Source organism: Panthera onca, chromosome C2 (genome assembly GCF_046562875.1).
Source record: "Panthera onca isolate mPanOnc1 chromosome C2, mPanOnc1 haplotype 2, whole genome shotgun sequence".
Taxonomy (NCBI): Eukaryota; Metazoa; Chordata; class Mammalia; order Carnivora; family Felidae; genus Panthera; species Panthera onca.
The window spans coordinates 55,377,357-55,399,747 of record NC_138347.1 but is presented as its reverse complement, the minus strand read 5'-3'; the positions used below and the strand labels follow the sequence as shown (position 1 = coordinate 55,399,747).

The following is a 22,391-nucleotide window of genomic DNA, read 5'->3' as shown; positions in this document are numbered from 1 at the left end:
TTTACTAGGTTCACAAAGGATGTTTTAAAATTGTTGAAAACATTGGGCAATTGATGAACCTGAGCAATGGATAGGGGGAAAAATTCTCTTTATGTAGTGGTGCAGGGTCACTTCTGGTTGATAGCAATTTTCCAAGTAAGTAGGCATCATCTGCTAAAAACATCTGTGACACCTGGCTAGAGAAGAAAATGATGATTTTGTGTAAATATATTACAAGTTCAGCCATTAATTTATTCATTCATCATTTATTTATTTAGAGTAGTATAAAGACTTCATAAAAGGTATACTTTCCCCCAAGTCATTAATTTCAAAGTATCTCAGCAGATTATTGTTTTGAAGCTCTCTTGTGGTTAGTTTTTCCCCATCTTCCAAAGTATTGGAACCACTAATTTTTTAGCTGAGCACAAAGCCACTTGGAATGAAGACTGTTTCATAGTCTTCACTAGTAGTCAGGGAAATGTAAACATCCTTTGGAACTATGTGTAATTACTTTCTTGTTAATGTGATATAAATGGAAGTGGCGGACAATTTCTGGGAAATTCTTTAAAAGACATGGCCCATTTATTTTCCTTCTTTCCTTTGGACTGGAAATAGACAAAATGGCTGGATCTCTAACAGAATTTTGAATCATGAGTTGACCTGGGGAATGGATGCCTTGCACAGTAAACAGATCATCCAGAAAGAAGAAACCTGATCCTTTATACTGGGGTATACATACAAGCCCTGGATTAACTCTTTCCAGACTCAATGACAGAAATAAATGTCTATCTTATTTAAGTCATCATTATTTTGGAGTTTTCTGTTCCTATCTGTCTATTTGCAAAGGGCAATTTTGTTATTGTTGTTGTTCCCCTTGGCAACTAATACTAGGGCTGCCAAGAAATACTGACTAAATATAACCATTTATAATCCTCCGAAGCTAGACCAAAAAAAAAAAAAGTTAGTTATAAAAAGAAAATATATTTATATCTAACTATGTCAAAATACAAGACAAATGTTACCATATACAAATTCAGGAGACAAATGATATGGTAAATCAAATTAATAAGATAGATGACAAAGGATCAGGATACAAAAATGTGCAAGAAGCAATTGCAAATCAAAAAGAAAAGTAAATACCCCCACAGGAAAACAGGCAAAATAAACAAGGACAATAAACAATTCAGACAAGGATCAATACAAATGACAAATAAGCATTTGAAAAGATGCTCAAATTCTGTAATACAGAAATGAAATTAACATCAAATGATATATTACTTTATGCCTATTAGATTATCAAAAATTAAAAAGAATGACTGCCAATAACTGTCAGTAGTCAAAAAAAGAGTACTTTCATACCTGGCTAGTGTAATTAAGTGTTACTGCCTTTTTGGAAAGCAGTTGGCAATATCTATTACAATTTTGAATGCATTTTCTCTGACTTGACATGCCCACCCTTGGGGACTTTCCCAAAGAAATAAAATTATAAGTAATGACACATGTACAACGATATTGATTACAACATTTTTCATAATAGTAAAAAAACAAAACACAAAAAAACTAGAAACTTCAATAGGTGAATTGCTGAATACACTGTGGTATATCTACACCATGGAATATCATACAGCCATTAAAGTGATGAATTAGGGTTCTGGAAGCTGGTTTGGCGAGTCTTGAATAAATATTACTGAGTGAGAAAAGGAAGACATATAGACCTATATATAATTTGCCTTATTTTGTTAAACAACCAATAGGAATGTGTGATGAGTTTGCATATCTACATGAGCATATAAACATGGAGGAAAATACCAAAGGATGAATTCTAAATTGTTAACCTGTGCACTGAGCAGAAGCAAAAGAAATGATGTGAGTGGAAGGGTTAAAAAATGCACGATCTGATATGGGTTATGACAAGAAGACAAAGGCAAGCCAAAAGACCCCCCAAAAAAGTGTCTGGTATGCTTGACATACTTATATGTTAAATTAATTATATATGTGTATATGGATGTATAGGTATGTATTATATATGTATATGTGTGTGTATGTATATACACATATATATACTGAATTATGATTCTAATTTATACTCAGAAATACTGACCACCATCTTAAGATAATTTTTATTACAAAAAGGCATTATAGGAAAATTATAAAATACAGCGATGAAAAATAATTTTTTGCAGAATCCAGAATTCCTCTACTCAGATATAGCCACTTTAGGACTACTTTTAAAGGCATATAACTTTTAAATATACCATGATACTGTTTTATAAATCATTCTTCTTCAAATACCACAAATTTCTTTAATAATTAATTCTTCTCATACGTTTACGATCTTGTTTTCTAACAAACATGAAGCCATCACTTTACATCCACACATCAAGTCCTTTGACAAATGTGGTCATCCTCAAACCACACACGGACTTGGGAAGGGAAGAAGCTGGGCAGCCTGGAAGAAAGAGGATTTGAGAATTTTGTTTTCTTCCTTCTTTAAAAATTTTTTAAAAATGTTTATTTATTATTAAGAGAAAGGGACAGAGTATGAGTGGGGGAGGGGCAGAGAGAGAGGGAGACAAAGAATCCAAAGCAGGCTTCAGGCTCTGAACTGTCAGCACAGAGCCCAACACAGGGCTTGAACCTACAAACTGTGATATCATGACCTGAGCCAAAGTCGGACACTTAACTGACTGAGCCACCCAGGCATCCCTGTTTTTTCTTTCCTTTAAATCTGTGGCAAGCCCATATGGAAAACTTCCTTTCCCTTCCTCCACAAGCCAACATACTCTAACATATTTCATGATATTGAAACTTCTGTCTAGGTTAAGAATGGGACAGAATAATTCATTAGTAACATCACATGACTTATTTAGCCCTCAAAAGGTTCAGTAACATCTGTGTAATCAATGCTGCAAAATATTTGGTCTTTAGCAATTATTATAGTAAGACTTGAGATTTGACTTTTAGTTCTGCATATTAGAGTCCTCGGCCAACTACTTTCAGTAGACCACTTTATGATCATCATATACAACAAATTTTCAAGGGGGTCTCTATGTTGGGAACAGTTACTTTAATTTTATTGTTCAGGCAATTATCTATACGATTTGATCATTTGAATGTAAAAGTTGTTGACAGAATTTAGCTCTCCTGTGCTTCATTTTTTTAAGACATGACTTACTTTACATTAAGGCCCTTGTTTTGATCCCATTCTCTATTCAACCCAGAGAATAAATAACTCTGCCTCATACTCCTGGGGTTATAAGAACGATATCACAGGCCAAGTTTGAATCTTCAGGGCTGCCATGCCTATTCACCTTGTAGATTTGAGAACTACCAAATGCCAACCAAGCCACCTAAGCAACTCCCTGATCCTGTCCTTTCTTGGAATTTTTTTTTTTAATAGAGCCAAAACATGCCCTACTTCCTTATACACCTCTTGCTCTTGACCACTTGCCCTCAGACTCTACTGGAACATGCCTCAATCCTGACCGTTCAAAGTGGTAACAGGTTTATTGCTTTTAACAGCTGCCTCTATTTAATACAAATTAGACCCCTCTGAAAACCCAATCTGGTTAGTTTCCTCTACATTTGAATATTTGGAATCCTCGGAGCTCCTTGAAATGCAAGTTAAACTGTTTTGTCTGCTTTATCTAGATTGATTCTTTTTTAAAAGCCCAAACACAACAACACACCCTTTTTCTCAAGCCCTAAGCACACATGAAAAATGGCTTTCAGCCTCCCAAAGGCCAAATGGACAGCTCTAATGTCCATTTCCTACAAACTGAAAGCCAGCCAGGGTGTTATTTTTCTTGCTTCATCTCATATTGCCTAGGATTCTGCGAGGTTACTGCTGACTGTCAGTTTACCCATTCTAATTAAATTGCATTCCTGTAAGAAGAAACAAGGATCATCTCAATTACGCTGCCATATTGGCTCATTTTAGCATAACTGATTAGTTATAATTATGCAGTACTTACTTCAGTATTTACTACTAGCCCACTTCTATCCATAACACTGCTGTAATAAGCTTCAGTATAGGTGTCTTTCTATTCTCTTCTCTTTTTCTCCAATGGGAAATGATGAATTAATTGGTTTGGGGAAGAGTTATGCAGAGCTGGCCCATCAGTACTGAGAACTGATTGCATGAGCTGTTTCCTATAACCCAAAAGAGTTCCACTTTTTTATATCGCTTCCCAAGCTATTTTAAATGTAGTTCAGAAAGTCTCTTGCTCCAGGGAGACATTTGCAGGTTTTGAAAAAGACTTTCAAGTCCTGGAAAAGTGATTCAAAGCCAAAGGCATTGTCTGGCTGTTTCCCCTTTTATAGCAGTCAGTTAGCTATTTGCTTCACCTAGAGACTGCAGCAAAAGAAAATTTCCTGGCTGTTAGAAGAAACAAATAGTAACGTATTTCCTTATAGAGAAAGGAAATTTTTTTAAATTACACTTTTTGAGGGAAGATATTAAAGAACATTATCAGAATTATGGGCTAATAATTGTACATTACAATGGTTACAAGAATAGATTTTGAAGCCCAAACTTCTAGGCTCAAATCTTGTCTCCAAAAATTGCTATCTTATCATCTCTGCCTCTATTTATTTCCTCATTTGTAAAATAGGAATAATAAAAGTCCTACCTTATAGGGTTATTATGAAGCTTAAATGAATTCATATATGCAAAGTGCTTAGAACAGTGCTTGGAACATAGTAAATCATTAATATGTGCTCTTTTAAGGAGTCTTAGAATGGCCTAAATAGTAGACAACTGTTATTAACTGTTTCCTTGGCACTGCGGAAAATGTTGAGATCCTTAACTTAATTGTTCAAAATCACTAGGGGAGATAGTCCTAGAGCCCAAGACTCCAAAACTGATGCCGCCAGAGGGGGTGTTGGCTGCTTCTCTTATTAATCTTGTCTAATCCTATTATACAGCAAGCATTTAGAGAATGAGTCAAATTAGTCTGTGGATTTTGGTTGTAGAAACGGAATAGTTTTCTGGCATCTTACACCCTTGCCTCAGAGACATTTTGGGTGCCAAATCCAGGTCCATGGGTTCAACTTCTTAAAAACCAGCAGACAAATTTAGAAACAATGGCAAAATTAACTGAGGTTGTCACCACTGACCTTGACAAACGTGTATAAAGTCTTGCCCAGCACTGGTCTACTCATTTCTTTTGCTCTTTCCAAGGTAGGTTTGTCTCTCTCCCTCTTCCGCTAGTACATTGAATGACAGGTAAAAAGATGCTTTGCTATTTTTACTGATATTTTTCCCTCGGGTGTTATCCATTATATGAAGTTAAATAGTTTAAGAAAAAAAAAAAGCCCAATGTGTTTGTACAACGGAATCATTCTGAGGTAAGAATTTTAACCACAATTCATTTTATTTTCATTACAGCCTCTTGGAGAATGTATGTCCATTATTACATTTATCATCCTAAAAATGATTTGTTGATGAGTCTTGTCGCCTACTAGAGTTAAATCTTGAGAGCAGAAGCTATGTATTAATTATTCTGGCATCCCAAGGATTTTGCCAATTTTTTGTACTTACTACGTATTCAAAAGCATTTGTTGAATTTAATTAAAGTAGAATATATAATACTTTAATTTTATTTTAGGTAAGTATATCTTTGAATATCACATGAAGATGTTGATTATAATTGTACTTACTTAAAACTCAGAATTATCCTGAGTTAAGGTCATATCAACCAGAAAAATACAAAAACAATGAGAACAATACCTTGGATTTATATTAAACATCACCTTTCAGAATCACTGAATGTATTTAATGCATATCATTTGTGCTGAATAATAGCATCAGCAATTCTAAATTAGATGTTAAACTATGATGCAGATCATGGGTCACTGATCCTAAGGAATATTTTACTAGATCATAATGATGTTCCATTTTATCTAATATTCACTCTCTGGCTGTGGTGTTTATCAGTATTATATGGGAGAGTATCTTTGCCTTCGACTCTGAAGCACAAAGATACAACCCTGAATCATAATTTTCTTTAGTTTTCTTCATAGATCTGAGTATTTTTTTCTAAATTCTGTTCAAAATTGTTCATACTTTCAGCCTGGCTCTACTAGTGAACTTGGGCCCGTTGCTTATTTTGCTGGTCTTTTTTACACTCACCTATAAGTTATGGAGCACTGAGGCAGTTGATATTAATGAACTTTTAGTTCCAAGATTCCAAGGGTTAAAAAATCTTGGGCTAATACAATTCAAATTTCTTAACCAATACAGTGGACACTTGAATAACACGAGGGTTAAACGCATCAATCTGCCCCCACAACACACACACACACAAATCCATGTATAACTTTCAACTCCTCCAAAATTTAATTACTGATAGCCTACTTTGCCTAGAACCATTACTCATAATATGAACCATAAATCATAATATGATTTATGATAACATAAATAGTAAATTGAGACATATTTTGTATGTCATATGCATTATATGCTGTATTCTTACAAAAAAAGTAATCTAGAGAAAATAAAGTGTTATTAAGAAAACCATAAGGAAGAGAAAATACATTTACAGTACTGTATTGTATTTATCGAAAAACATACAAGGATAATTGGACCCACACAGTTCAAACACATATTGTTCAAGAGTCAACTCTACTTTTATTTCACATTCAACATAAAGAATGAGGTGATGATGCTTTCTTAACCAAAGATATGTTATCTGTAAGGACATGTTGCATTTTGATTATATTCCTTTCTAACCAAGGACATGATCCCTCCACAGCTGGAGCTCAGCCAGGAGACAGTAAAGCATCATGCTTAGAAACATGAACCCAGGAGTCAGACTGATGTGTCTGATTTGTTAGTTCACTCCCTGGGTGTTTAAGTTCCTACTCTGCAAAGGATTCGAGTTCACTCTGAATGTAGTAGACTTAATCCCTGCCCTATGACTGCTTACATTTAGTTAGGAAGATAGGCAGTTAGGCAAATATTAATTATATAGAAAGATTACCATGATACAAATAGTAAAGGCATCTAAGACCACATCTAAGAAAGACACAGCCTAGAGAATACCTTCCTGTAAAATGTTGCTTAGCAGAGACCCAAAGGATGACTAGGAGCTAGCCAGAGGGAAAAGGACAGGGCTGAATGTTCCAAGCAGAGGAGGTCACATCATGTGTGAACATCCAGAGGTCAAAGAGAGCTATTGGCACTCACTAGTAATGCACTGGCCAGGTCATGCCTGGGATGAGAGAGCAAGGGAGATGGGTAGGGACATAGGGCAGGCCACAGGGTGAAAAGCTTTGCAGGCCCTGTTAATGTGTTGGACTTTATCTTAAAACATGAAAAGGTTTTAAATAAGATAGTAATATGATTGTGCTCCTGTATATACAGCCTCACTCTGGATTGACTGCAGTCAAGAGACCAATTAAAAGAGTAAAGCAATAAACCAGGAGAGAAATGGTGGTGGCCTTGATCAGGGTGCTGGTAGGGGAATGGAAAGATGTGGATAGAACTGAGTGATCTTTAGACAAGGAGTCAGCAGAACTTGGCAAATGATTGAATGTGAAGGTGAAGGACGTACTTAATGTATTGGGATTCCAAAGCAGAGATATCACTAGCTACTTCTCCAAGCCTCAACGTCTTTATATAATGTGAGTTATTATATATGTCCCTCAAAGGCTGCTGTGAGGTTAATGAGAGTTATTACATGTAAAGCATTAACCCAGTGCCTGGTGTACAATAAGCCCTCAGAAATGGTTAACTATCATTTGCTCTTATAAGATAGTGTTGGTAGTGAATGTACAGGTAGCATTTCAGGGACATTTAAGATTCCTTCCTTTGAGTTACAAACTGTTATTTAAAAAAAATTTTTTTTTAATGTTTATTTTTGAGAGACAGAGAGACAGAGTGCAAGTGGGGGAGGGGCAGATGGAGATACAGAAGTGAAGCAGGCTCCAGGCTCTGAGCCATCATCACAGAGCCCAATGCAGGGCTTGAACTCCTGAACTGTGAGATCCGGACCTGAGCCAAAGTCGGACGCTTAACCGACTGAGCCACCCACGTGCCCCCAAACATTATTTTAAAAATATAATTACAGAAGCGCCTGGGTGACTCAGTGGCTTAAGCGTCTGACTTCGGCTCAGGTCATCTCACGGTTCGTGAGTTCGAGCCCTGCTTCGGGCTCTGTGCTGATGGCTCAGAGCCTGGAGACTGCTTCAGATTCTGTGTCTCCCTCTCTCTCTGCCTCTCCCCTGCTCACACTCTGTCTGTCTGTCTGTCTCTCTTTCTCTCGTAAATAAATAAACATTTTTAAAAAATAAAAAATTAAACCATTTAAAAATAAATAAACAAAAATATAATTACAGATGAGAGGGTCATACCTCCATGACCTGTCCTGTACATAGCTCTATCCCAACATTTCTCATCTCTAACTGTAAGAGCTAAGACATATCTATGTGGCCCAGCACTCACTAGAGTGGGAACCTCTTGAGGTCTTATTTCTCTTTTAACCCACAGCATATTTAAGAGGGCATACTTAAAAATGAATGCATGACAAAATTTAATCAGAACTTTTTCCTGTGAGTAAATAGCAATTAGGTGAGTGCAGAGAACTGGAGTTTTGATCCAACATTGGGAGAAAGGAAGGACTAAGATGAGATAGTCCTGGGCAGGATGAAAGGGAAGCTGAGAAAGGAGAACCTGTGGAAGGAGGGAGCTGAAGAGACATGTCTCTGATACTCACTATGTTGATTGGGGATGGATCTTTGATTAGTTAATGAACACGGTGAGGGGGTGGGGGGAGAACAAAAAGAGGGAAGTGTCCCAGAACAAGGGAAAGCATTAGAGACTGAAAAGTACCATTCGGATTTGTCTTTAAGAGATCAATGGAAAGAAGAGTTTCTGTGGAGTGATGGGAGGAAAATTCAAGCGACAGTGGGCTGTGGTTAGACCGGGAGGAGGGGAGCAGAGCCTGGGAATGCAAGCTCAATTGGCCAGATACCTGTAGTCATGATCATAATCATCCTTTGAAATGAGAGCTTCAAATAATCAATAATTTGTGCAACACTCTTGATTTGTAATTCAACTCGATGTTTTAACATTTCTCTTTCAAGGAGATAAAACTGCTTAAAGCCCCTGCTTTTGTAGAAAGCTAAATTGCATATAAATAAATAAAATTCAAGTATTATAGCTGGTTAAGGGATGGTAGATTTATGCATAAAGACTAAGCAATTAGCAATTTTCTACTGAATAAACCTGGCCAAGTTGAAGCACATAACACACTGTCCCAGAAGCATGAATATTAGGGAGACATCAGCATCATTTGTCTACCCAGTAGTGCCCCTAATTAAGAGCATCTTGCAGCATTTCCCCAGATTTGTGGTGTTCACTGGGCCTTGTAGCTAAATGTATTTCACTTACTGCCTTGAGACACATGTTCCGGCTTGTTGGGAATCATTTAAGGGCTTGATAATTCTTCCTTCCTCTGTTGACATCTGGATAAATCCATTCTCATTTTCAGGCACTTTGTCTCAAATTTTAATAATGGAAGAGGCTTTGTCAAGAGAGCCTTAGTGTTTGTTTACTTGGAAGCATATTAATATTTCTTCTTATTACTCGCATTATGGTTTCCCAGCAGTGGAAGCCTTTGAAAGTAAACATGCATAATAACCTAACCCGATGAAGAACTCAAGTGAGTCTAATCAATTATGATGAAACCAACTCGAAAACTGTTGGGTTGCTAATCTGAGAAAAATTTAACTCTTTCAACAATGTACTTAATAGGCATCGATTGAGTTTCTGCTTACACTTAAGGCACTAAAATGCCAAGGCGGTATGGATTTCAAAGGAGAGTCTCTGTGTTTCCTCCCCTCAGAAATGTCTAGCCCTGATTAAAAGGGAGAAGACTGCCAATGATAGAGTCACTGTGGTCAGCAGTGGAGGATGGGGGTCAGTGTGATCTTCCAGGACAGAGTAGCACCCAAGTAAACAATACTTGTCTCACCTCCAACTACCCAGCCAAAGCTGCCACTTTTCAATTTTCCCACTCTACTTCCTGTGGTACTATTTTCTAGCATGGTTTTTCACATCTCAAATCCACTAAGTGATTTAGAAAGCAAAGCTACCCTCCTGCATCTTTAGCACAGCATTCAAAGACTGCACAAATGCTTGTTGAATAGTAATAAAAGTAGTTAACGTGGGTTGAAATGTTAGCATGCACAGTGCTGTGCTGACTTTCATTTACATACAATAGTCACATGATCTTAGGAGACGAAATAAGAACCTGTATTAGGATGAAGAATCAGACGTAATGTCTTAGTTAAAGATATTCTGATGGGAAAAACAGAAATTCAGGATAATTTAAAGTTGGGGGAGGAGAGAAATGGGAATTTATTAGAAGGTTATTGAAAGATCCTATGAAAACCAAAGGCAGGAATTGAATCTAGGTCTCAAGAGGTACTGTTAACAGGAACGCTATTTGAAACACAAGCAATCTCTCTCCCTGCCCTTGTTCCCTTATTGCTGCCTCTCTTCATTCCTGTGATTCCCTCTCTATGGATAGTTCCACTGATTAGCATGCATGTGGCACCACATGACCACACCACAGTGCCAACCTCACCTCCCAAGTTCACATCACTCCATTCAAGCAAAAAGCACAGACTGAGAATGTCACCTTGGGCCCAAATCTAATCTGTATTCCAGATAGGAAAGATACCGTGATTGTCCCTGATTGAATCAGATGCTCACACTTGGTCTAATCAGCTAGGCCAGGACACCGGTGTCACCTTACAGACATGGCAGCTTGTGGTTCATGCTTGTGGATGAAAGCAGGCACTTCACAGAGTAGGGTGTGGGCTCATTAGACACTACAAACTGTCTGCTAAAAATGGATAAGACTTGGGGCGCCTGGGTGGCTCAGTCAGTTAAGCCTATGACTCTTGATTTCGGCTCAGGTCATGATCTCATGTTGGTGAGATCCAGCCCTATGTGGGGTTCTGCACTGGGCGTAGCGCCTGCTTAAGATTCTCTTTCTTCCTCTCCCTCTGCCCATCCCCTGCTTGCACTCTCTCTCTCTCTCTAAAAATACATACACACACATACATACATAAAAGTTGATAAGATTTTATAATTATAGAATCAATAGAAATTGGTGGTCAATTGTGTGCATGAGAGAGGAGGAGAAATTGGAGAAATTGTAGATGACTCCCAGGATTTTACATTGGGGGATGACAAGGATCAGAGATGGGAAACCCTCATCCCTCCCATTGGGAACCCCCCAAGCAGAGGATGATGAGAGAGAGCCTGTGAAAGAACAGTGTGAGAACAAGGCCTCTCATGTTGAGAATAACATAACCCATTGAAGGTTTTAGCTCAGTGGGGAGCTGAGAGTCATGGCGGCCCAAACTCCCCTCTTCTCCTGGCTTCCACAATCCCCCTGGGGTCCCTCATTCTGACTTCTGCTGTCTGACCAGTATCATCCACCCCAGGGAGTGCGAAGATTTTTGTCTACAAATTTGCCTGAAGTATTGCCATAATACAAGATAGAAGAAACCAGGTCCCAATCAATTATTCTAAGAGGACAAAGAGTGTTTATTCTGTCCATCATTGTACCCCCAAGCCTAGCATGGACAATTATAGATGGGTAATAAATGTAGATTGAATGAGAATATATAAAAATTTTCAAAAAGCTATTTATAAAATACCTGGGGGAGAGAGAGGACTACAGAAAATACAACTAGCATAAAATAGCTAATTCCCAAACAAGAGTTTTATTCTTAAAATAATTAAATGCTCTAGACTTAAAAGTGGGTGGCCAACTTGTCCAAGGTTGCCTGGGACTCTTCTGGTTTGAGCACTAAAAGACCCAAGTCCTGGGAAATGCTTCAATTTCTGGCCAACGAGGATGGTTGGTCACCCAGGCAGGTATCATTTCTCACATGGCAGGCAGGCATTAAATTATTTCCTATCAAGTAGAAGCTAAGTTTTGACCAACATGATTCTTTCTAGTGTTATGCCCAGAATTCGTGATCCCCAAATACCGCCAGGGAGCCGAGTCCGATGTAAAAGCAAAAGAGCCTTTATTCGAGCTAGCTCAAGCTCAATCCCCTACCTGCACCGAGGCAGCGGTGAGATACCTGAGATACCGGGGAGAGAGAGCAAGTTTCAAAAGGACAAAGGTTTTATTGGGGCTTAGGGGCAGTTGGTGAGGTAATGGCTGTGGCCTCAGCCGATTGGCTGGGGAAGGGTCCGAGTCCTGTTAGGTGAGCGGTGGGGTTACTCAAGGGGAGGAGGTGTGGTCAAGGTGAAGGGCACAGAACAAGATGGAGTCGGCGTAGGCCCGCCCTTTCACTAGGCCAAGGTGAAAAATCATATTTCAACTCTCCCTTTCACTTAAGGCCTTCCCACTCCTTGTCTTTACCTTGTTAAGTAAGTAACTGAGATACATTTAATTCTGGAAATTGTACCATTTAATGCAAATGTGAGTGTGGTGGTTTACATAGCACTCAGTTCCTGAAAAAATAAACACCAGGAGAGAATAGGAGGAATTATTTAGCTATAAGGCAAACTGAATGAAAACAAACATGAGTATTTAAAGCCTCTCTCTGGGTGAAGCTTTCTGATGGTAATATTCTCCGAGAATCCTAGGAATAATGGACACAGGCAATCAGGACTTGGTAGTTATTGAAAAGGTGTACCATTATTGCTGATCTATAAATGGTCACTCCAAGTCTTTGTTTTTCTTATAAATGGGGTGTCCATATGTCCTTATTTGCTTGGGACAGTCTTAGATTATATCTGCTGCCCAAGTTCAATTATTAAATTAATAATTTTATTATTACTTTCTAATATTTATTATTACTATTTACTACTATGTCCTGGTATAAAAAATACATGTGGGATTGGATGATCAGTAATATGGTCACCGTATGTATGAGCATAGCCAGGTGGCTCCTAGAGTCCAATCTCTCCACAAGCGAGTTGACAAACCAAACTCTGGAACGTTCAAAGGAAGTCCACATGTGAAGAATTCACAGCAATGTGCAGACGACCCTTGTGCCTTATCCCTTCACTTCTCTCCGGCATCCCTTTTCTCTCTCTGCCTCTTACATACTAGCAAATAAATGTTATAGTAGGTCTCAGCATCTTTTGACAAAAATGAACCAAAATGCCAGTCTCAAATTTAATTTCCTCTCAATAGATGTAGATTAAATTTTCCTTCTGAAAAATGCACCTTTAGTTCTACACTCATCTATGTTTCTCTATCATGATTAAAATACACCTTTTGTTTATTTTGCTGGCAAGGTTAATTTGTTTACTTCTTTTGGGAGTTTGGGCTTTTTCATTTTCTATTTTAAGACGTTGGTTGACCGGGCTGTGATAAGTCTGTTATTCTGTCAAATTCTAAAGCCATGTGTGCAACTTGATAGTAAATGGGCCCAGGGGACAGTTGGAGCATTGGGTTAACGGATGTATACAGGAGGCCAAGAGGGAAGGAAGAGTCTATCCTTCCTTTGCTCACGTGGGTCATGTCTTGATCTCAGCTTCCTGCCTCCAAAGAGTTGCCAGGGCCTCTCTGCTCTCGGCACATTCAGTTTTCTCCTATCTGGTACTGCTTTTGACACTTTCTGTTCTTTGTATACCTTTAAATATGCAAAGTGGTCCAGACTAGGAAAGAGATTTACACAGCTGTGTGCTCTGTCTTGATGTGATCTTTTATCCTTGGATGTTATAATAAGAACTACTTTTAAAAATCTGTTATGAAAATGCATGAACATGCCACAAACTAAAATAGACCAGAAAAGTAGGAAGTGAAAGGTAACTGTCTCCTTCCCCCACCCATATCCTGTTCCCATTCCTGCCTGTTCCTTAGGTATCTTTTCCAGAAGTGCGTGCGCACACACACACATACACACACACACACACACACACGCACACACACACATTTATGGAGATCTTCTATAGCCACAATATACTTCCTGAGCTCTTCTATCTATGGGGTGCAAGCCATCAGGAAGCCACACAGAGTGAGCGGGGAGGATTCAGTCCAATCCCCTCACAAATATGGAGCCGCAATTTGTCTCCCTGACTACGGCTTCTCCCTGTTCCAACCCTCCCTGAATATGCTGCCAGAGCCATTTTCCTAAAATACTGCTTCCTTCATATTCTCACCCTGTCTGCAATGTTTCCTGTAGTGTTTATTCCTAAATTTCTCTGCCTAGCTTTCTAAGCTTTCCTTTTTCTTGCTCCCTTCAACCTATTCAAATGTTTATTATTATTATCATTACATATCCTTAGTCTGAGTGCTCACCTGTGGAAAGGTCAGTTTCAGCTTTTTCTCCTGGGAGATTTCACCCTCCGTCCCATTTCTGGGCTTTTGCTCATTGCTTCCCTTGCATAGTTCTCTTCTCTCTACCTCAAGAAATGTATCCACAGATTATGACTAGTCCTTGCCTTGTGCAGGGGAGGAAACTGAACCTAGAGGGAGTTAAGTGATTTCCCACAAGTCACATGCCTGTTTTCTGGCAGACATAAAATGGACTCTAGCCTGGACCACTAGTCTTAGCTTTAAATCACATTCCTTAGATCCCAGAGGTGTTATTGCTGGTCACACCCAAACCACCACACAAAAAAGAGTAGATCAAGTTCAGCAATGCATTATTTTATTGGGTTTGTTCATTGTCACCCATGTGTGAAATAGAAAGCGATTAGTTTCTTCTGGAGGGTGTAGACCATGGTGCTGATCAGTCCTCAAGAGCAGCACCAGAGCTAAGTAACTGTGGCAAGTCCTGCTCTACCTACTTGTCTGTAAAATGGGGCAAATAACAGTTGCTGTGCAACCTTGAGTGGAGAGGAAAAGCCTAAGACTCTTTTGTCCAATTAGAAGGAATGACCTCTTATTTTGGATCATGATAGCCCAGATTTCATTTCTTCTCCTTGTTATCAAATGTAAAGTGTGAAGATTAAAGATAAAATAAGTAAAGTGTTTGGTACAGAGTGAACACACACTGAAATTAACCCTGATAGTTTGCCCAGCCACCAGCCCTTCCAAGACTAGCACTTGCCTCACCTGAGCTGATGAACTGGTCCACCCACAGCCACTCATTGCCTTCAGCACGCAACCTGCTTCCCACCTCCAACCTGTGCTTCCCTGCTGCTTCCCAAATGTCTGTTGGCCAGTAGTGTTGCAGGATTCTTTGCCTCAAAACCCAGGGTTTGTTGTCTCACTGGTTTGAAGAATAAACAGATAGACACAAAATGAGCAACAGGCAAAAGTTCATTAGAGTATAAGACCAGAGAAGAATAGTAGGAAAGCTTTCTTTACAGAGAGGGGGACTTTGAAAGAGAATACCCAAGACTATAGGCAAGGGTCCTTGTTTTATAAGGTTTTGGATAGCCCTCCTTTCCTCCCTGTTCCCTCTCAGGTCCCACCTTTGTTGGCCTGATAGCTCTGGGTGGTCCATTCCTTATTGGCTCATTTACATTGTATGAGGGGTGGCCCATGGCCATATTTAGGCCTTTTGTCAAATTCCTGAGGGGAACCTGAGGGGGAGTGGGTGGTGTCTGTTACATTCTTAAGGGGAACCTTACACCTGAGGGGATTTGCCGTGGTCAGACACTCCTAACATTGTTCCAAAATATGTGTGTTTCCCTACCCAGGGACCTCAGGTCCTATTCTTTCCCTCTCTGCCTACTCAATCCTATTTTTTCCTATCATATATAGTTTTGTGTCCCCTCTGCTCCCAGACACTCATCTCTGTGGGATACTCACATTGTTACTCCTGTACTCTCTAATGCTGAACACTAGTCTGGATGACTTCTCCCCTTTGTCACCGTAATCTGGCTACAGTGCTCCCTCTTCCTGGATGCCCCTAGAAGACTGGAAACCTTTCCTCCACTCCTGTCAAGGCATCTAGTGTTCACAACTGGATGTTTCTCAGTCTGACCCATTCTACCACCTGCCACAATCAGGACTTTGGGGTTCAGGGGTGCATTGTGGACTTTCATGGGCCCCAAGCACTTTTGTCTTTGTGGGTGTCTTCCTTCACAAAAAGTATTAAAAATAGGGTTTTGCAACTGCATTGGCATAAAGACTAATTAATATAACCCAGGATGGATTCATTATTGTATATCATTAATATTATACTTATGTTTTCATTCTGATTTTTAAAAATTTGTTAATGTTTATTTATTTTTGAGAGAGAAAGCATGACTAGGGGAGGGGCAGAGAAAGAGGGAGACATCTGAAGCAGGCTCCAGGCTCTGAGCTGTCAGCACAGAGCCCAACGTGGGGCCTGAACTCAGGAACCGTGAGATCATGACCTGAGCTGAAGTCGGACACTTAACTGACTGAGCCACCCAGGTCCTCCTTCATTCTGATTTTTTTTTTTTTAATTTTTTTTTCAACGTTTTTTATTTATTTTTGGGACAGAGAGAGACAGAGCATGAACGGGGGAGGGGCAGAGAGAGAGGGAGACAGAATCGGAAACAGGCTCCAGGCTCCGAGCCATCAGCTCAGAGCCTGACGCGGGGCTCGAACTCACAGACCGCGAGATCGTGACCTGGATGAAGTCGGACGCTTAACCGACTGCGCCACCCAGGCGCCCCTCCTTCATTCTGATTTTAAACAAAATTATTATTCAGCTACCTTTGTGGGTCCCTGAAAGCATCATGGACGATAGGCAGTGTGCTTCCTGTGCCTGGCAGGTAAGTTGGCCTCACTACAGTGAGATGTTCTTGAGTCCAGCTTTGTCATACACTTGAGGCATGCAGAGAGAGAGGAGGTGTGGACATAGTTAAAAAGATTTAACCCTTCTTAGTCTGTCTATAGTGAATAGTGTCTTGGATTAGTGCCTGGTACCCCATGTCTACCAATTTCTTCCTGCACCTATCTTCTCTACAGAGTGAATCCTTGTAGCTCTCTTTCAGGCCCAAGCCTGTTTTGGTGGATCACTTGAAGAAGGATGGATCTGTCGGAGCTTGGAGAGGCTGCAGCCTTCCTTAGAAGAAGCCAGGCTGAGCTGCTTTTGCTACAGGCCGTGGCCTTTGATGGTAAGACTTGTGGTGGCCTCTGTCTTCACTTTATTTTACTGCTTCTGGGTGGCAGCTGAGATACTTGATTGGTTGAGAAGAGTCATCCGTCCTGGAACCTAACTTATTTGCTTGGGATGCATTCACCTCTATGGACCTTCGAATGAGTAAGCAAGGAGCCAAGTGGCCTGGGTAGGGATGAGTCTGCAAGGAAGAGGAGGACAGCTGGGAGGCAGATCAAGCCCAAGCCCTGCTTACTCCCTTTCTCTTTGTGATAGCACAGACACTCCTGGGGGTGGGCCAGATAAAGCCTTTCTCAGAAACCCCTTAGTATGGGTGAAAACAGACAGGGGCCTGGGACTTTGACCATGGGCAGGGTTGATACATTCCAAGGAAGAAGGAAGGAAAAGCTTTGGGGAAGGCAGGGGAAATGGAAGTTTTCCCTGGCCCTCCTCAGACTTTTCTAATCTTGGAACTTTGCCCTCTGCTTATCTTCCAGGTCAGCAAGGTCACTCAACCAACACTCAGTAAGAGATAATTGGGAGACTTGCTCACCCTGATGAATAATCTCTTGGTAGTTACAGACAAGGACAAAGGTTAATGAGGATTTACCCTCAAGATAAAGGCTGAGTTCTACATTAAAATCTCTAAATAAATGTCACATTTCGCCCTCCTTTTTTACGTGGCTGGGCTGCATAGTCATCTTCTGAATTTCAGCTAATTAGAGATTTCAAGTCAGATTCACAGTGTGATCTAGCATCAAGCCACCTACATATCTTAATTCCAAAATTATTCAACAATGTAATATAAATACTGACTGAGTGTTGTTCTAGTACCCACAATTAGTCAACATTAGACTTTTAGATGACCAATTACAATTCAAACCAGTTATGTAGGACATTATATTTCCATCATAGACCAGTCCTGGATCAGCTCCCAGTTTCCAGTCATCGGATTTCATTACGATGATTGGATTTTAGAGTAGCTAATTATAATCCATCAAATCAAATACAGTAACAGAACTATCCCTGAGGTCAGAACTGGTCATGCGGAAGCTTATCACAGGTAGTCAGATAATGAAGGACAAGATCGCAGTGGTGCCAAGTGAGAAAATAAAAATTAGGCCAAAACATTAGAGATAATTGGATGATGCATTTAATAGAATTAGCACTGTAAATAACTTAAAAATAGCAGTAATTTTTCATTAATTTTTCATTGGCCAAATGGTTTTCCTCATAGAAATGCAGTAGCAGCAAAAAAGATGAGAGTAAGCAAAAGATTTTCATCCTTCTGGGGGAGTAGACAATGGAGTTTGCTTTTTTGAACTCAGGCCAAATGGAAGCAGTGTGATCAGAGTATTTGGCAAGTAGTCTTGGGTTCACATTCCCTGGCCTCGACCCTCTCCAGCTATGTAATTAGAGCAAATCACTTCACTTTACTAAGCCTTTGTTTCCTCACCTGTCAAATAGGATGATGATACTTGGATACTTGCCCTGCCTACCTTCCTCCATGGGGACCTACTGTGACAATAAACATGAAAAACAAACACAATACATTGTTATCTGACCTGGGAAGGAAAACTAGAATTTCTGGGTGTCAGGGAGAAAGTGTGCTTTTAGAGATAAACACAAACACCATTCCAAAGCTAAATGTAGATGATTTTTATGTTAGAACCCATAAACAATCTATTTTGAATGGCTACCAAACTGAAATAGTATTACTACAATCTTAATCAATAGTATAGAAAAAAGACTGGAAAGAAATGCTTCAGATAGATGATAGTGACTATCTCTGAGTTGTTCCATTATAAGTGACATTTTTTTCAGTTTTTTAAATTAATTAATTAATTTATTTATTTATTTATTTTGGTAATCTCTACACCCAACGTGGGACTTGAACTCATGATCCAAGATCAAGACTCACATGTTCTTCTGACCGAACCCATGGAGCCCCATGGGTGATTAAAAAAATTCTTTATGTTTCTCTACTTTTTCAGTTTTCTCCATTAAACGCACATTGCCTTTATATTAGAAAAGATATTTAGTCATCTAAAAATATGAAACCATATAGACAAACCTCCTGAGTTTACAGATGGGAAAACTAAGGCCCAAAGAGTTGTTACTAGCAAAGCCAAGACTAAAATCCAGGTGGCCTGACTCAAAACCATTGCTGTTTGCATTTCCATCTCTGCAATTATTCATGAATACAAAAAACTTAAAACTTAAAAATTGAGTTCTTTTACTTTATCTTCAAAAACATCCCTGTTAGGGACTGGCCCTCAGATAGGTAAGGGTTTCCAGAAATTCTCCCTCACCATTTCCAGGAATGATAAAAGAAAGGGCTAACCATGAGGCAGGTGATGAACCTAATCCTGAGAGAAAAATTGAAGGAACAAAGCTAAGCATATACGAGACAGGAAGCATGCTATAATGGAAGAGCTCTGATTTAGGAGGTGGGTGATTGATTTAATTTCTAGAGTCATTATTCTAATGACTGCCACTAATTAGCTATGTGACTATGGACAACTCTCTTGATCTCTTTTCTCAGGTTTTTTTCTAAAATTTAAAAAAAAAAAAGTGGAAATCCTGCCAGGTATATCCATGTTTCTTTCAAGTGATAACATTTGGTGTAAAATGCAGTGCATTTATTTACCTTAAACACACAAAATTTATGCAAAATAGGTACTTTTTGAAAACATGCCTCTTTTCATAGACATAACACAAAGCAAAATCCATTTTTGTAAAAAAGAGACCAAAATAATAAATATAATGCAAAACCAGCATTTAAAACACAAATGACAAGTAGAAGCAAATGCAAAATCAGTTTGATAGGAATATAAAAATCTTCTTGCCCAGCAATTCTAGTGGTGAATTGGTTGTAATTAAGGAAACAGGGAAGGGAGAACAGTGAAGACTGGGACAGCAAGAAAGTGTGCAAGAAAATTCTTTGCAGAGACAAACACGGTGGAAGGAAGGGCGAATGCTCCCTCACCTCACCTCACACTGTCCCCAAGTCCTACTGTCCACCTCTGGGGAGAGCCTCTGGTGAGGGCTGCCTGTCCAGCACCAATGAGGCCTCCTAACTTTTGTTTCATGTGTTGGGGTGGTGGTAGTGTTGGAGTTGGCAAGACCCACCCATGCCATGGTTGTAATGGGGCTCCCCCTATTCATGAGTTCGGATTTTCCCTCTTTCAGCCAAATGCTCTCCTCTCCCTTCCCCCCTATCTACTTGAGGATCTGTGACTTGGGACTTCCATGAGCTTCTGGTAAGACTCGCTTTCCCTTAAAAGTAGTTTTCTTATTCATCTTCCCTGGCTATCTGTCTCAGGTGGGAGAGAACCTGAGAAGCATCTAAGTGAGGCCCAAAGAAGCTGTCTCAGGTGTTGTAAGAGTGTTTCATTTTACCCGAAGCTTCTTATTGGTTAATCGCATTGTGGAGGGCTGCTTTACTTAGGAGTGGGGCGTGGAAGTGAGGAGGCCAAGGAGAGAAAAACAATATATAGTGGGAAATAATATGAAGCTGCTATGCTGTATGGCAAAAATAACCCACATTCTCTTCTCTTAATCCCACATCTCTAATTCTACCATGTAATTTTCATAGCAGGCTTTTATTCCAATATTAAAAATAAGGTCTAAAGAAAGCCAGAAAGACAGAAATGGCCACTAACCTAATTTTCACTTAGTTGTAACCAGACCTTTCTGAGTGAAGTGTTTTGGAGGGGAGCTGGGAAGGGTAAGGCACCAAGACAACCACTCAGGACCTGAGACTGTGAGTGAGAGGTAAGTGTTAGGGTTGGGAAGAATGGCTTATAAGGTGTTGGCCAGTAATTGTCTTGTAGCAAAATGGTCTGTGATGTTCCCAGCCTCAGCTTGCTCAAGTGTTTCTTGTTCCTACAGAGTCAGTGTGCGGGGCTATCTTCAGGATGAGCTTTGATGATTTTATCTAACTCTGCAATTTCCTGTATTGGTGATTCCAAGTCACCAAGCAGAACTAGCAGAAATGAGATCATATCTATCAGTACAAAAGTGCCCAATGTATATTTTGTACAAATACTATGGTTATAATCTTTTTTCTTCCTCTGTAGGAAAAAAGAAATGCTGGATTCGCGATGGCAGAAATGCATATGTTGAGGCTGAGGTTAAAGGGAGTGAAAATGATGGCAAAATAATCGTTGAGACGACAGATGGAAAGGTAAAGGGATCTTTCTTTCATCTCAGGGATAACTAAGTTCTCCATTTAATCAAATAACTAAATATGTCCTTTCTCTAATAGTTTAATTAGAAACCTAGTGTAGGAGGGGCGCCTTGGTGGCTCAGTTGGTTGAGCATCTTTTGATTTCGACTCAGGTCATGATCCCAGGGTCTTGAAATTGAGCCCCGAGTTGGGCTCTGCACTGAGTGTGGAGCTTTCTTGGGATTCTCTCTCTCTTTCTGTCCCTCCTCCACTTGTGCACGTGTGCTCTCTCAAACAAAACAAAACAAAACAAAAAAAAAAACAAAAAACCTGGGGTAGGAGATGCCCCAGATACACGTTTGGAAATTTCATACATCTTTGAGAAGCTGCTCCACTTCCTATCAAAGATTCAATGACAAACACTGAGTAAATCAGAGTAAAACAATTGCCAGGTGGTAAAGATCATGGACCCTAGAATTCACAATTCCATTTCTTTCATCAATATTTCAAGTTTTGTTGTTTTCAAAAGGTGCCCCTTGCAGTGAATAATGACCTAAAAAACTATGAAGCAAGTTTTGTTCATAGGATTGAGAAAGAGAGGGATAATTTGACTAAGAATAGCACAGTGCCAGAGAAGCCAAGAGATGAGGCATGGTCAATAATGCCAAATATTAGAAAAGGCAATTAAGGCCTTGGGAAAAGAGTTTCAGAATTAGGAGGTCACTTATGACCTTTGAAAGAGGTTAGTAGGGCAAGTGTTGGGCATAAGCTAGTCTGTAAGGTGTCATGGAGGGCATGTGAAGTAAATGTGTAATGGCCTTCAAACCCTTCTCCCTGTCACCAGGGCAGCAGACAGTCCATTCTCAGGACCTTCACCCACATTACTGAACTCAGGTTACCTGCCATTCCCATGGTGGTGAACTGGGCCCTATTGTTGGTCTGACTCGAATGAACAATTCCTGGTAGATTTTATAGATGATTCCTTGCCCATATTGTCTCCAATCTCCTTCCGATTCTAGCTCAACTCCATAACAAACAGAAGTAACCCTTACCAAGAAAGTTCCTCCTTTTTTGCGCCCTTATCTTTGCATCTGGGCAATTTATAATCTAAAGCATTGCCATTTGAGTTGTAAAATTCTGGAGGCTACTTATAAATTATGTATGGTGTCTTAATAGGTCTTTTTGGCAGTATCTGGACCTTAAAAATCCCAGAATAGCTAGATTTTATATGATTAAT

The 22,391-nt window shown here is 39.7% G+C and overlaps 1 protein-coding gene across 1 annotated transcript in view; it reads left to right on the top strand.

The window, feature by feature from the left end:
- Positions 1-16,903: 16,903 nt before the first annotated feature.
- MYH15 (myosin heavy chain 15) overlaps positions 16,904-22,391 on the top strand; it is a 144,487-nt gene continuing 138,999 nt past the window's right edge. Inside the window, exons 1-2 of the mRNA XM_060640105.3 lie at positions 16,904-17,002; positions 21,066-21,172. Coding sequence (XP_060496088.3) covers positions 16,915-17,002; positions 21,066-21,172 — 195 coding nt within the window. The 5' untranslated portion in view covers positions 16,904-16,914. The remainder of the gene's footprint in view (positions 17,003-21,065; positions 21,173-22,391) is intronic.